Source organism: Dendropsophus ebraccatus, unplaced genomic scaffold (genome assembly GCF_027789765.1).
Source record: "Dendropsophus ebraccatus isolate aDenEbr1 unplaced genomic scaffold, aDenEbr1.pat pat_scaffold_1794_ctg1, whole genome shotgun sequence".
NCBI lineage: Eukaryota > Metazoa > Chordata > Amphibia > Anura > Hylidae > Dendropsophus > Dendropsophus ebraccatus.
The window spans coordinates 13,272-30,429 of NW_027209224.1; the positions used below are offsets into that span (position 1 = coordinate 13,272).

The 17,158-nt window shown below is 42.6% G+C and overlaps 1 protein-coding gene across 1 annotated transcript in view; it reads right to left on the reverse strand.

Annotated features, from left to right (window-relative positions):
* LOC138775583 (serine/threonine-protein kinase Nek10-like) overlaps window positions 1–15,878 on the reverse strand; it is a gene marked incomplete at both ends in the record, with an annotated part of 28,601 nt that extends 12,723 nt beyond the window's left edge. Inside the window, 3 exons of the mRNA XM_069955975.1 lie at window positions 5,844–5,919; window positions 14,764–14,866; window positions 15,757–15,878. Coding sequence (XP_069812076.1) covers window positions 5,844–5,919; window positions 14,764–14,866; window positions 15,757–15,878 — 301 coding nt within the window. The remainder of the gene's footprint in view (window positions 1–5,843; window positions 5,920–14,763; window positions 14,867–15,756) is intronic.
* Between the last annotated feature and the right edge of the window lie 1,280 nt (window positions 15,879–17,158).

Sequence of the window (17,158 nt, forward strand, 5' to 3'; positions counted from 1 at the left end):
TAAGGCTAAACCAACATTATAGTGTAAAAAATGTAATATTTCATTTTCACGCCATATTGTTCCACATTTGTGCCCGTCACCAGTGGGGTCCATATGCTCACTACACCCCTTGTTACATTCCCTGAGGGGTGTAGTTTCCATAATAGGGGTCACTTGTGGGGGGGTTCAACTGTCCTTGGCAACACAGGGGGCCTTTTAAAATGCAACATGGCCCCTCAAAATCCATTCCAGCCAAATCCAGCCTCAAAAAGCCAAATGGCGCTCCTTCCCTTTGGAGGCTTACCCTGCACCCTCATGGCGCTTTATGTCCACATGTGGGGTATTTCCGTACTCAGGGGAAATTGCTCTACACATTTAGTGTTTTTTTTTATCTTTTAAACCCCTTGTGAAAATGAAAAAATCAAGACAAGACCAATGATTTAGTGTAAAAATTAAACATTTTTTACACTAAATGTTGGTCTAGCCTTGATTTTTTCCTTTTCCACAAGGGGTTAAAAAAGAAAGTGAACACAAAACGTGTAGGGTAATTTCCCCTGAGTACGAAAATACCCCACATGTGGATATAAAGTGGCATATGGGCAGAGGGCAAGCCACCAAAGGGACAGAGCGCCATTTAGAGGCTGGAATGGAGGATGGAGGCCATGTCGCAATTACAAAGCTCCTGTGCTGCCAGGACAGTAGAAACCCCCCACAAGTGACCCCATTCTGGAAACTACACCCCATAAGGAATCCAACAAGGGGTACAGTGAGCATATGGACCCCACTGGTGACGGGCACATAAGTGGAACATGTGCCATGAAAATAAAAATACAATTTTTCATTTTCACGGCCCAAATGTGGCCGTCACCAGGGGGCCATATCCCCACTGCCCCCCTCGTTAGATTCCTTATGGGGTGTAGTTTCCAGAATGGGGTCACTTGTGGGGTGTTTTTACTGTCCTGGCCGCACAGAGGCTTTGTAATTGCATCATGGCATCCTCTAATGGGAATGGCGGCCATACCTATTTAGCTGGGGAAAAGGGACAATTCTAATTTATTTGGGGCTATTAGGCCAATTATTAGTTTATAAGGTTGAAAATGACAGGTGTCCATCAAATTCAACCTGTGTTGATCCAGAGGAAGGCAAAAAAACCCTCGTAAGGCAGACGATAGTAGCCTCATCACAGGGAAAAAATTCCTTCCCGACTCCATAATGGCGATCAGAATAATCCCTGGATCAACGTGACCCCTGAAATAGGAATAAGGGACAGAATTTAGATAATGTAAAACTCCGGTGACGTGTGGTACGCCTTGAAGCGATCCAGTATGCAGAGGCCGGGGGGATCAGGACAGGTGTCACACTGGAAAATGGTGTCCTTCCTGATCCCCCTGTTACGCCACAGTCTGCACTTCTTCTGGGGTCTCCTGTTTTCCAGTGTGGGGGACGTCACCTGGAAAATGTTGTCCTGGTGCGATACGGGGTCCTTCATATCCAGAAGCGCTGGGTCCGCTCCATGGCTGCTAAATATTAGGGCTCTATTACTGCTTCTGATATTTATGGATCGTGTCGCAAGCTACAGTAGCTCGGGCAGCGAGGGACCGAAAGAGGGGGTGCTGGTATAAAAGTTATCCCCATACAGGAGGTAACTTTTATCCAGCAGTGGGAAGATCAGTTCCCGTACAATCTTACCACTAACTCCGAGGATGGGGGGGGGGTGGCATCTGGGGGCTGGTATTGGGTGTCCCTTCCTTCATACACTCTAAGGGTACGTACACACTGCGGAATGGCGAAGGATAACCCTTTGTGCATTCCGCAGCTGGCACCCGCCGGCGGACTGATGGAGGCGCGCGTCTCCGCTTGTGTCACACTCCATTATATGCACGGGCGGATTCTGCCCTCTGTCCAATGTGTTCATTCTTTGGACGGACGACGGAATCTGCCCGTGCATAGAATGGAGTCTATGACACGGGTGGAGACGCTCGCCTCCATCAGTCCGCCGGCGGGTGCCAGCTGCGGAATGCACAAAGAATTATCCTTCGCCATTCCGCAGTGTGCACGTACCCTAAATCTGTAAGTGTACCCTGAGGTACTCTCACAGAGTTTGGAGAATTTCACGCCATACCGTCATCTCTTATTGGGACAGTACTGGCGGAAAAGATGTGTCTGGGGGGGCAGCGTACGCTACGCTACCCCCCAGACACGTCACTGGATGATGAGGATGATGAGGATGAATGGAGGAAAGAAGGATCCCCCATTCATCCTCACTGGCTGTTTCAGTGTCGGAGGCAATAATAACGTATGCGTCCGACACCAAAAACACCTTGGGGGCCATCTTTATACGGGGATTGGTATATGGGGTATGTAAATGTGTAGTGGTGTAGTGTAAAACTTTATTCCATGTAGTGTGGTGTAGTGTAGTGTTTTTTTACGTGTTTTTTTAAAAGTAAGAAAAAATATCCCTTCGCCAAAGAAAGGAGCTGCTGCTAAATGCCGCACTTATCAGCAGACAGTGGGGGTAGGATATAGGGGGGGAAAACGCCCCTACGCCAAAAAGGAGGAGTTGCTGATCAGCGGCGCACTTACGGGCGATGCTGATCAGCACTCAGCGGCGTTAGGGCGCAAAAAAAGAAAAAAAAATTGGAAAAAAAAAAAATAATAATAATCTTTTTAACCCAAAGCAACTGATCAGTGAATGATATTCACTGATCAGCCGCTAGGGGACGGTAGAGCGACGCTGCCGGAGATTACCGAGGCCCGCCGAACACGAGGACCGGAGCGATTACGAAGATTTCCGACGCTGGACGACCGAACCCGGAAGTGAAGCGATGAAGACGCGAGGACGGCGCGGACCGCAGATCGTCGCTCCGGACGTCCAGATCAGGTGAGTATGGTACACCTGCATCACACACACCTGTTCTGCACCCCTCAGCTACCTAGCTGAGGGGTGCAGAACGCGACAAAACAGTTTTTTTTACAGTTTGATCGCCATGATGGGCTGGCCGGTACTGGCCGGCCTATCACGGCGATCGTGGGGGTGGCATGGGCGCCATCTTTGGTGGGGACACTAATGGTGATTGGTGCTGTCTCGGACAGCACCAATCGCCATTGCTGTCCGGGTCACCGGGTCAACGATGACCCGGAAAGCTGTTTTCAGCTGCTATATGCTGATCTAATCACCCCCCGTGCCGACGAGCAGAGATGGCCTGCTATACATTATAGCAGGCCATCTTCCCCGACCGCTGTGTGTGAACACACAGCGATCGGGGAAACATCGGGCATAAGTATTTGCCCGTTTGCGTTAAAGCCCACCCTGCGGGGGCATATACTTACGCCCGATGTCGTTAAGGGGTTAAAGAGTCACGGTCGTTAATAATTTTTTTTTTCAGAAATTAATAGTCCAGGCAATTTTAATAAAATCTTCGTAATTGGGTTTATTAGGCAAATATGACATTATCTGCATTTAAAAAGCCTTTTCCCAGGTCCCCCCTCCTCTCCTTTCTGTCATCCACTGCTCACAATCAGGAACTCTCGACTGTTTTTTTTTATCAGTCGCATCCTGTCTGTGCTATGAAGAGGGGAGGGGGGGAGGAGGAAGGAGTGAGATTAGTGGGCAGCAGAGAGCAGAAAACAAAGGATTCCTCAATGGGGGAGCTATTAAGAGGTCAGAGAGGTCAGTGGTGACTGTCAGAGGAGAGAGCTGGTGATGTTGCTGTAAATTAACTCTTTGTTGTCCTGTTTTGGTGCCTCATTTCCCTCTCTCCATAGGAAAACCATGAAGACAGGGGGGAGAGATTCAAACTGCTTTTTCATGAAAAAAATAAATTTTTCGGCTAATAAACCCAATTACAAAGTTTCTTAAAATCGCCTGTACTATTGATTTCCACCTAGAAACCCACATGAGCCCTTATTTTTTGCGTCACTAATTGTACTTTGCAATGACAGGCTGAATTTTTGCATAAAGTACACTGCGAAACCAGGAAAAAAATTCAAAGTGTGGTAAAATTAAACAAAAAAAACGCATTTCTTTTATTTGGGGGGACTGTGTTTTTACGCCATTCACCCTGGGGTAAAACTGACTTGTTATGCATGTTCCTCAAGTCGTTACAATTAAAACGATATATAACATGTATAACTTTTCTTGTATCTGATGGCCGGTAAAAAATTCAAACCATTGTTAACAAATATACGTTCCTTAAAATCGCTCTATTCCCAGGCTTATAACGCTTTTATCCTTTGGTCTATGGGGCTGTGTGAGGTGTCATTTTTTGGCGCCATGATGTTTACTTTCTATCGGTACCTTGATTGCGCATATACGACTTTTTGATCGCTTTTTATTACTTTTTTTCTGGATTTGATGCGACCAAAAATGCACAATTTTTTTTTTGCGCTGACGCCGTTTACCGTGCGAGATCAGGAATGTGATTAATTAATAGTTCGGGCGATTACGGACGCGGCGATACCAAACATGTTTATTTATTTATTTATTTACTTTTATTTAAAACCTGGGAAAAGGGGGGTGATTTATACTTTTATTAGGGGAGGGGGCTTTTTACTTATAACAATAAGCTTTGATCTCTCATTGAGATCTTTGCTGTATACTTATACAGCAAAGATCAATGAGATCGGCACTCGTTTGATTTCGGCTGCTGCAGCCGAAAACAAACGAGTGCCGAGCCGGGGACAGCGTCATTTTGGAGAGGTCCCCGGCCAGCAGCAGGTACGGAGATCGCTCCTCCGGGACACTAGATCGCTCCTCCGGGACACTAGACACCAGGGATAAGCTGCGTCCAGTAATCGGATGCAGCTGTCATGTTGTTCAACTGGTGCCAGAAAATGCCAGTTGTCCAGTACTTATCAGCTGCTATATGTCTTGCAGGAAGTGGTATATTCTCTCCAGTCTGACACAGTGCTCTTTGCTGCCACCTCTGTCCATGTCAGGAACTCTCCAGAGAAATAGCAAATCCCAATTGAAAACCTCTCCAGCTCTCCAGACTGGAGACAATATACCACATCCTGAAGAACATACAGCAGCTAATGTACTGGAAGACTTGAGATTTTTTTAATAGAAGTAAATAACAAATCTTTGGCACTTTCTGGCACCAGATGATTTGAAAGATTTTTTTTTTTTGGCGAACAACTCCTTTAAAAAAAAAATCAGGCTATGGTTAGGTAAAGTAAAGCATTATATTGGAAGCAATATGTTTTGGATTTTCTTGATGGATTTATTTGAACAAAGATGTTGCTTATTTTGTTTTCCATTCTGTCTCACTCTAGGATGTACTAAGATTTGAGACTTTGATTTGAATTTGTCCTTTCCAGATATATATAATATATTTACCTGTACAAGTCTAACTATTCCCTTCTCAGCTCTAGTGTCCAGTAGTTGTTTACTATTGGCAACCCATTAGGGATTTCCCCTGCTCCTCTGTGGGTCAGTCTGAGCCCGCCTATGAATGACAGGTTTTTACACTGTAAAAATTTGTATAGGTCCCTAGGTAAAACCCTCTGGCAGGAGCTCCTGGGTAAATGTGAGAAATACTGTACTTCACTGTAATCATCTTTGAAGCCTACATTCAATAAAGTATTGCATAAAATAATGTAATACTTCCTTTTCTACAGCATGTGCATATTTTGCAGTAATCTACAGAACTTGTATTACTCACTGTTCTTAATAGGGCGTACAATCTAAAATCCAAATTAACTTATCAATATGGTTCTTGTGGAAGGAAGAAGGGAGAGCAAAACAAACTCTATGTAGTTGAACCCAGGTCCTCAGCACTGCAAGGCGATGATGCTGAACACTGAGCCACACAACACTGACAACTTGGATTATCACAATAGCTAATGAACAGTAGATAGCTTACCAGGAGTACAGGATAGTTCCAACAATAGAGGTTAGCTTGCTGTTTTCCTGCTTCTGTTTGGCAAGGCCAAAGTCAGCTACAAAATAACAATTATAGTTAATATTACTATGTACCCACCAAAAAAGTTAAGCATCTATTTATAGAGTAAAACAATCAATTTACATTCCAGTAGCTGTGGAGTTTTGTCTGTTCCATTTGCACGTTTTAGTAAAGTGCCATCTGTGTATTTTTAACACCTACTAATGTACCAGTTGCTATGCATTTTAATAAGCATTTCCCATATTAATAAGAGAGAAGAAATCCCAGTCAGCTCTGCAGCTTTCTCCACCAGCATGTTCACTTCTATATGTTTTGATAGTTTGCTATAATTAGATGTTTTCAAATGAGTTAGCATACAGCAAATATAAGATTTTATAGAAATAATGCGCAGAGGCATGAGAACCGATATCTCCTGAACTTAAACTAGTGATTAGAGATGAGCGAACCTTGAGCATGCTCGAGTCGATCCGAACCCGAACTTTCGGCGTTTGATTAGCGGGGGCTGCTGAAGTTGGATAAAGCCCTATGGCTACGTGGAAAACATGGATATAGTCATTGGCTGTATCCATGTTTTCCAGACAACCTTAGAGCTTTATACAAGTTCAGCAGCCCCAGCTAATCAAATGCCGAACGTTCGGGTTCGGATCGACTTGAACCCGAACCCGGTTTGCTCATCTCTACTAGTGATTAAAGGCAAACTACGGGTCTGGCTGGAAGCAAAAGCAGAAATGCCTTAGCAGAACTCTGTATAACAGCCCAGGGTTCCTGATGTAACCATCTGCTTAGTATTTCAATTACAAACAGACACAGAAAGGGGATGTGAGTGGCATTATTTCTGAAAGAAGACAGAAAAAAATGAGCTGTTTTCTTTAAAAAACAACAATCCTCTGGTTGTGTGTGGTACTGCAGCTCAGTCTAACTGAAGTGACTAGAGTAAAACACACAAGCGTAGGACAGGTATCGTGAATACCCCCCCCCCCCCAAGCTGCTGGTACTTTTGTGCAGCTGATAATAAAAGACACATGCCGCTGTTTTCAGAAATTATGCTTGTGGGGTCAAAGAGGCTAGTCTAAGACTGGGATAAATTTCTGTGTTTCCTTCCCGCCGTGTTTTTTAGCAACACCCCTGAGCTGGATTATAGCCCATTTTGCCGTAATATCCTACACATGCACCTTAACCCCTTAAGGACCGGACCAATTTAAATTTTTGTGTTTTCGCTTTTTCCTCCTTGTGCTTAAAAGGCCATAGCATTTTTTCACATGAGCCCTTATTTTTGCACCACTAATTGTACTTTGCAATGACAGGCTTTATTTTTGCATAAAGTACACTGCAAAACCTGAGCCAAATTAAATGTGGTGAAATTGGAAAAAAAAACCCTTTTTTTAAATTTGGGGGGTATTTGATTTTACGCCGCTCACCCTGGGGTAAAACTGTCTTGTTATGCATGTTCCTCATGTCGTTACGATTACAACGATTTGTAACATGTATAACTTTTATATTATCTGATGGCCTGTAAAAAATTCAAACCATTTTTAAGAAACATATGTTCCTTAAAATCGCTCTATTCCCAGGCTTATAACGCTTTTATCCTTTGGTCTATGGAGCTGTGTGAGGTGTCATTTTTTTGCGCCATGATCTTTACTTTCTATCGGTACCTTGATTGAGCATATGCGACTTTTTGATCACTTTTTATTAAAAATTTTTCTGGATTTGATGCGTTAAAAAATATGCAATTTTGTACTTTGGGATTTTTTTGCGCTTACGCCGTTTACCTTGCGAAATCAGGAATGAAATAAATTAATAGTTTGTGCAAATACGCACGCGGCAATACCATACAGGTTTATTCCATTTATAAAATGGAAATAGGGGGGTGATTCAAACTTTTATTAGGGGAGGGGATTTTTTATTTATAATAAAACATTTTCTTTTTTTTTACACTTATACTAGAATCCCCCCTGGGGGACTTCTAGTATAAGTACATTGATCTCTCATTGAGATCTAAGCAGTATAGTTATACTGCACAGATCAATGAGATACATCAGGCTGCTGCAGCCGAAAACAATAGAGGGCCGAGCCGGGATCAGGGCCATTACGCCACAGACCCCGGCCCATGTCAGATGCAGGAATCGCTCCTCTGCAATTACGTCGCAGTGGGGCGATCCCCCCCACTAGACACCAGGGATGTGGAAAAGCTGCTTTTCAAATGCAGCTGTCAACTTTGAAGGCTGCATTCGAAAAGATAATTAGCGGGCACGGCGATCGGACCATGCCTGCTAATAGCCGCAGTCCCGGGCGACAAGCAGCACCCGGGATCGCGGCGGTTCAGAGCGGGGTCGCCGCGCGGCCCCCTCTGAACTCCCTTAACGACCTCAGGGCGTGAATATACGCCCGTGGTCGTTATGAGGTTAAGCGATTTATCTGTACGTGTTAAAGGACCCTTAAAGGAAACCTGTCACCGTGACAATATTATCTAATGTATTGTCATCATGTTATAGAGCAGAAAGAACTAAGTAGATTGATATATAACTTTGTGGGAACTGATTCAGTATAACTTGTAAACATGTTGGTTGAAATCCCTGATCACACTGAGACAGGCGGGATTCTGCAGCGGAAAGTTCCGCTGTGGAATTCTGCCTGAATTACCCTTACCCTTAACATACCCTTAGATAGCTCTTAGATCATGGAGACACATGCTACTTTTCATATATCCAGCTGTGCTTTCGGAAGGTAGCAAAATGCTCGTATTTTATAGTACAAAAGAGTCAAAGAGGCTTTCCTGAGCTCCTGAAGTGCAGCAGTAGCTGTAACACCTCCTGATTCCCACTCTATACCTAACTCCCCCAAGCATACCTGCTTCCAGGAATCAATAAGCAGGGGGAGAGGAGGCATTACAGCTTGCAGCTATTCAGGAGCTCAGGAAAGCCCTCTTTGACTCTTTATAGCAGGGAATAAAACATTCTCTCACCCTTGAAGCACAGATGGACATATGAAATGAAACGTGTCTCCTTGACATAACTGCTATCTAACAGTGTCAACAGTTTGGGACGTGAATTACAGCTGACAGATTCCCTTTAATAGTTAGTCAGTCACAAGCAACCAGCATAGACATGCAGCATTAGACCTGTGCCCTGTGATTTTATAAATTTGGCAAGAGAAAATTCATCAGTTTGCTTGTAAAAATATTGGGCACATCGATTTGTCAGGTTGAATTGGTTTTTTTTTTTTGTTAAATTTAAAGGGTTGGTCAAATGTCTAGTTGGCGTGAAGAGACACAGTTCACACTGGGGAAGTGGGTTGCCAAGACAACCTTACAACCCCAGGCGAGTTCCCTACATGTGCTATAATCTAATTAATAGGACTCATACACTAAACTTGCCATATGTTTGCCTCACCTCTCCTGGTAGACCTCTGGAGAGCATGTGGAACCACATCATTGGACTGACCCCCATTCTGATCCAATGGAAATCCCGTGCAACACGGTCTCATTGGCACATATCCACAGAGAGCCGAAATGACCCGAAGAGAGGAATTTGCTGCTGCTCCCTAAGCTGTCATGCTGACAGGTACGTTTTAAAACATATACAGTTTGCCACTGGCAAATCGAACAGAAAACACCTTTGCAGGCCCCTTAGATGCCCAACCAGCTCTTACTGCAAATACATCTGCAGCACAAACATTTGCTTTCCTTGAAGGACCCCTTCTATAAGCTCAGTGCGTCCTTACAGTGCATAGTAAAAAGGTGTTGTGTAAGCTTAAGAATAGCAGGGCTAAAAATAAAAGCTAAACCTCATCTAGGAACACATCAAACTAATTAAAGGACTGAGGAATTGTATATTACTAAGCTATACTGAGCATATTCTCTAAAATCATACAAAAACTGTACAATAGTATATAAGTAGAACAACAGCACCATGCAGTGGCAAAATGGGGGAATTGTCATTGTAATGTTAGATAGACACTCATGTGGATGGATCCCACATATTATAGCAGATTGTGAGATCCAGCAGAAAAAACTCAGGTAATGTTTCCACTATGTAAATTGGTTAGAGATTAGCGAACCGGGTTCGGGTTCGAGTCGATCCGAACCTGAACGTTCGGTATTTGATTAGCTGGGACTGCTAAGCTTGGATAAAGCTCTAAGGTTGTCTGGAAAACATGGATACAGCCAATGACTATATCCATGATTTCCACATAGCCTTAGGGCTTTATCCAAGTTCAGCAGCCACCGCTAATCAAATGCCGAAAGTTCGGGTTCGGATCGACTCGAGCATGCTCGGGGTTCGCTCATCTCTTTAATTGGTCCATATTTTTTGACATTTACTTCTATACATATGTGTTCCTACAGTTCTTTCAGACGTTTTGGCTTTTTGTGCATTTTTTCAGACGTTTGTGGTTCAAAATAATGTGCAGGAACAAAACCTAAGATTCACACACAGAATTGTGGGCTATTTTTTTTAACCACATTTATCCACGGTCTCTTTATGGCACCTTGTCTGTTATCACCTTTTACTGCTGTCATTTAATTCAATTTACTTTTTATTTTCATATGTTAAAAGTTGTTGTATTTTGCTTTTATAATAAACTGTGTAAAAGCGTGTCATCTGATCACCGTCGTTATAACTTTCAAAATCTAAATTGAAAAAAAAATTGAAAAAAATGTTCAGCAGCACCAGAAAAACATATATGTGCGGGTGCACGTCTCACCAAACCGGACCCAGGTTCGTATAGAATGTCCAAAGAGAAGATGGAGACCGCACTTCCAAAAAAGAGTTTCACACTTTATTCACACCAGATGCAACGTTTCGGCTCAATGTGTAGCCTTTCTCAAGCAGTGATACAAAATGCTCCAAGAGCTCAGTATATATACATGTGTGCATGATTATAGTTCATCAAACAATTAATTCATAGAGATATAAACAAAGTAAAATACAAGTGATCTAGTATCGTGTAAGGTTCCAAAATCAAAGTGATAAGCAAGCAAGGTGAAAAGAGGTCCTAATCAGATAGTTTACAGCAATGATCATGTTAGGAATAATGTGAAGTAACAACAAATGACATGATTAGGTGTAATACAAACAGCTGTGCAACAAATAGTAAATAAAACAAGTTATACATACATCACACCAGAGCAGGGAATCCACATGAGGCGGCGTGTCCGGGAGCGCCGGCGTCGCCCGCTGATGACGTCACCCACAGCGCATGGTGTCCGGATCACCTAGTACCAGATCATGTGACCTGAGTGTATCACATGATCGGTGTGATCACAGGCGCATGCGTCGGGCAGTCCTCAAGCTGACAGCGGCGCGGGCATGCCCATAACAGCCACAGAATCTGATGACGCCATATTAGTAAAGGGAAGATAGCCCTTACTACCATTGTCATAGCGTGTATGGATCAGTATATCGCAAAAGATAATAAAAGTTGCAAAATAATAAATGAGAAGGGGAATATAAATGGGGAATTGGGAAATTAACCAAGTTGGGGTTGAATAAAGTACATATAAATAAATGTAAAAACAACTAAGGCAGGAGGACCAGTACCAAAGGGAGAGGGGCTGGATTGTGTCCAGGATTAGTCATAAGGGCTCAGAGAGTATAACAGCAGGCCAACACTGTAAACTATCTGATTAGGACCTCTTTTCACCTTGCTTGCTTATCACTTTGATTTTGGAACCTTACACGATACTAGATCACTTGTATTTTACTTTGTTTATATCTCTATGAATTAATTGTTTGATGAACTATAATCATGCACACATGTATATATACTGAGCTCTTGGAGCATTTTGTATCACTGCTTGAGAAAGGCTACACATTGAGCCGAAACGTTGCATCTGGTGTGAATAAAGTGTGAACTCTTTTTTGGAAGTGCGGTCTCCATCTTCTCTTTTCAAAATCTAAAGCAACAGTAGATATAAAGCAAGTTTGCAATTTACATTCATTGTTTTTTTTAGTTATCATGGAAAACTTGGCACTTCCTGTTTTCTGACTTTTTTTCTCAAAACACAGGAAACAGTCAGGAAACAGGAAGTCCTGTGTATCCTAGACCATCTGAGCGGCCACAGAGAGAAGGCAATCATGTGACTGGTGGACATATTGAGCCATGACTCTCTGTACTGGCCGGAATTCCTGTGTTTAGTCACACTAAGTTTTTTTCAACAAGCGCAAGTCAGAAAATCTGCCTTCAGGACAGTGGACCTGGATTTCTGGATTTCTGGCTTTGTTTTACAGCATGATAACAACAACAAAAAAATTACTTTATATTGCAAACTTGCTTTATATCACATCTACTGTTGATTTAGATTATGAAAGTTATAACGACAGTGACACTTTAACTTCTGTTGTATCATTAAGGCTGGGGCTACATGGCGATTCCTGATCACGCAACTCCATCACTTATACAAGTGAATTAGGTTGTTACAAACGATCGCTACCCCACAGTTGCAAAAAAAAAAAAAAAAATTATCTTGATGTGAAGTAAGACAGTTAACGGTTAACAATAGTGAGCAATAAGACTAGGGCTACATACTGGATAGATATTTTTGCTCCTGCAGGGTCTCGGTATGCCTACTGGAAATGTACGACAGAGTGGTAAGCTCTCTTTGTCCTCCCTGCCTGACCTTATATTTTCTACTGATGAAAGTCTTAGGCATCAATTATCAGCACTCGTGGCAGTGGGCAGCTAAACAAGCACTTTGCAGGAAAGACACATGAAATTCTAGGTGTGTCAACGCATGTTCTGCTGGGCTAAATGTAAACTTGCCTGGGATAAACATATATCTATTTTGGCTGACAATCTTCTATGTTTTTATAACTGACTGGCTTCTTCCTGAGCACTACCCACCTCTACCTAGGTTTGTAATATAGGGTAAAGAACAGTTCTGTAATAGACACAACAGGTCAATGCTGTATATCATTTTGTATTTTGCATCATGCAATTATCAAAAATAAAAAATCTGACACTAATGTCACCAATAAAGATAGAAATTGTACCAAAAGGTACAACCTCCACTCAATAGCTTGGCAAAGCAAAGAAATCTGCACATTGGAGGAACTGACCAGCATATCCACCCCACACACACTGCCTTTCTAAAAACCTAACTATAGATACAGCCTGGTCACTTTGCCTTAGGCCTCATTCCCACGACCCGTGCATTTTTTCGTGGTGCCGCTTGCGGTGGGGGTCGAGGCATGGATCATGTGAATGGCTGCATTCACTTTAATGGTTCCTAAAATTGTCCGTGGTCGCGGATCCGCAGCCACAGACAATTTTACGGAACGTGCGCATGCAGCCTTAGACCACTCAGGATCTGCACCACCCACCAAAACTATGAACTATGTATTATGACTTCTGACTAAAAAAAAGTTACTCATTTCTGTTTCAGAGGCAAATGTGATCCTGTTATTTATTTATTGCCTACGTGCCTATGAAGTGTAAAATTCACTGTATAGCTATACCACCAAGTTTTTTTTTTAGGTTTGCTTATTCCATTTTATCATAACATTTCATTTTTATCATAACATCTAAAATTTAAATTCTCCTTGATGCCATTGGGGTTGACTGAATCCATCTGTTCTCCAACCTCGGTGGTTTTTTCATCAAGGTCTCTGCTTCAGATATACATGTATATCTGACACACTGCCCACCTTCTGAACCCTCACTGCATGGAGCAGGTTTATAAACTTTATGATTTTATTCACATTTCCTCCATGATTTTCACAGTTCCTGTCAGTGTTCTTGAATCTCGTCTTGCCCACATATTGTTAAGATCAGCAGGAGTCTGGCATCTTCTATCAAATGTAATTATGTACTTTTTGCAAATACCACACACCATAATCAGTTTTTTTAGTACGTGATGGTATTTGCTACAGGCCTGTACAATACAGCCCAATGTGCTATCACAATACGAAAAGATTTTTTCTGACTCGTGTTTCCTGTCTTAAAACTAGGAACACCTAGGAACTATTATTAAGCCCTGAGGAGTAATATGTTTTCTACCAAGGGGTCGATGGTAGTAGATGGATGTTGGTGTTTTTTAAGTATTGTAACTCAATTTCAGGAGAACTAAATATCAGTCTGATACACTCAGAAGTGGATTTAGGATAAAATGTTCATTTGTTACCTCTTTTTCTATTAGACATACTGAAGGGGTACTCCGGAGACTAAAAATTGTTTTTAATATATTGCTTTAATAAAGTTATATTTCTTTGTAATATACTTTTATTTAAAAAGATGTAAAGTTTTTTATTCAGATTTTCACTTCTGTTGACTGACAACAGTAAGATGGCCCTCTCTGCTGCCACCAATGTTTCTGTCGGGAACTGCAGGACTATCTAAGTTTCCAACCCCCTGATCTGATTTAGCACTATAGCACATCTCGTTCCCCCTTTGTGCTGTGTGTGTGTGTGGGGGGGGGGGGGGGGAGGAGGCCTCTGCACAGTGAGCAGCGATTATTGTCACTAATAGAGGCAGAGCGAGGGATGATCAGGGGTCCCCAACTCCTTCCGCAAAGGTTGCCAAACACAGCCTCCCTTTTATTGTGTTTCAACTTTGGAGATAATGGCAAAATGGGCTACAAATGATCAATATATGATGACTGCAACAGGGACCCAATACTCTATTTCTATCAGAAAGTAACCTTTTCATTTGCACATTTCATCAAGCTGCTTTGTCACCTGCCTAGATGTTTTGTCACTCGTTATGTAAGCATGTTCTTCACTAATTATGTAAGCATGTTCTCACCATAAAATGTGCTGCTATAGTGTGGTTCTTAAGGCTGTTCTGGTAGATTCCCTGTTATGTAAGGTTCCTATAATTGTATGTACCTGATTTACTGCTGCTAGGTTTTACAATAAATAGCTGGATTCTGCGGAATACTTACTGACTGTTACTTTATCTTTTTCTCCCAGCATGATGTTGTTTGGTGATAAGTCTCTGTGAACAATCCTTTTTTCTTTATGTAAATATCTCAGTGCTAGGCATAACTGAAAGAAAAATGTAGAGCATAACATAAGACACATAACCATGAAGAAGATGGGATCTATAGAGACTTGTATTTGCAATAGCAAAGTGATTTTCTTCTGATTATCCTTCAAAACTATACACAATCTATTAAAGGGGCTTTCCACGCATGCCCTAAAAAAAAAAGTTTAAAACCCCCTGGCCCTAATGACCCCCCCTCTAAGTTTTGATACCCCCTCCCACCCTTCTAGGTGCCTCTGTTGCTCCTTTCTAAGTTTTTGTATATGTGAAGATGCCACCCGTGAAACTACATCTCCCAGTATGCCAGGTGCCACCTTGATCTGTAGTATAAAGTCTATAGCTCTCCATTCTGGCAGCGGATTTTCATTTCACTGTGAGAATATAGTGCTATAGTCTTTCTGATGACTTGTATGCGTGTCTGAAAAGCAAAGTGTAGATAAAAGTGTAAGTGAGCAGTGCAGGCTGTGGGGGCAGATTGTAATGGGAAATGCAGGGACAAGACCAGGTTACTAATGAATAATAAAAAAGACCATACTTTACCTGTCCACGGTTCCCCAGGTGTCCTCCACCTGTGTCTTTGGGTTGGGTCCCAGGTAAGTGACGGCCAGCTAAGCCAATCACATTGTAGGATGGAACAGTGATAGGACAAGCAGGCCATCACTTCAGCAGAGTCTCCAGGTTTTTAGCTGAGTGACGGCCCGCTTAGCCAATCACTGAGCTGTCACGCAACAGCTGTCACTTAGCTGGGACCCTGCATTGCCCATTATAATCTGTCCCTGTGGCCTGCACTGCTCACTGCTATAATCTGTCCCTGTAGCTTGCTAAAAAAACAAACAAAAAAACTAACCGATATAGATGACTGCCCCATTAGCCGTTAGTATTACATGTTTACCTGTATAAAAATGTGCCAAAGCCGTTCCTCTGTAAACTGCTGCTTTTTCTCCTTAAGAGACTTTAAATGTTCGCCCAGAGGTGCGCCTTCAATGAGCTCCATAACAATGTACAGTCTGTCATCTGAAACATACGTGGGGAAATATATAACTGATTTCCCAGAATCACGTATAAAATCTAACTTTTATTAGATATGCATTAAAAGTAAAAAAATGTATTAAAACAAGTGTTCTACACATATGAAATAGGCACTTCACAACAAATCTAGGGTGTTGACCCTCTGATAGACTGGTATACTTAGGGATAGATTAGCCCAGATGTATAAAGATGAAACCAGACTTCAGAAAAAAATTGCGATAAACAAGTATCTCTGTCTCAATCCAAGTCTCTACGCGTTTCACCCAGATATATCCCTGGGATCATCAGGAGACCTTCACAAAACACAGTGGTTACTGTTTAGAGATTATATAGAATTGTTGTGTTTAAATAAATAGAAAAATCAGATAAATATAGAAAAGGGTAAATATAGAAAAGGGTAGGAGACAAGTCGGGATATATATAGTGTGTATACTCTGTGTGTGCGTCGGGTGTTCACCCTGACCAAGCCTCCGATAAGCACTTGGAGCAACAGGTCAGGATAACCCCAAGACACAGACAAACCACACACAATACAATCAGGAGTACACTTTTATGGCTGCAGTCTTACATGTCAGAAACTGTATGTATGACAAATAGGAATAGCAATGACCCTCAGAGACAGTCCTTTAGGGTTCAGGTTAGATACCAGTCTCCTATGATGTCACAAGCCACATGCAAATATGATAACATACATAACCTCTATGATAATCTATGGCAACCATGCATATACTAGCTATGTCTGCCAAGTACTAGAGCAGGGGTGGGGAACCTTTTCCATGTCGAGGGCCGGTCGGGCATTTATAAAATCATTCGAGGGCCGCATACCGTGCGCAGCAGGGTAGCGTGGGTTTGCAGCACCCGGGGCAAGGCAAAGTATTGTTCCCCTAATGCCAAGGCTATTGTAGTTAACCCTCTGTGATGCCCCTTGTACCTGATGTGAATCCTTAGTGATACCCTGTAGCCTGAGTTAACCCCCAGTCATGTCCCTGGTAGCCTAATTACCCCCACACCCCACACCCAATGATGCCTCTGGTAGGCCTAGTTAATACCCCCAGTCATGTCCCTGCTAGCCTAGTTAATACCCCCAGTCATGTCCCTGGTAGCCTAGTTAAGCCCCTCTGTGATGTCCGTGGTAGCCTAGTTTAGCCCCTCAGTCATGTCCCTGGTAGCCTAGATAACCCCCCAGTCATGTCCCTGGTAGCCTAGTCAGCCCCCCGTCAAGTCCCTGGTAGCCTCGTTAACCCCCCAGTCATGTCCCTGGTAGC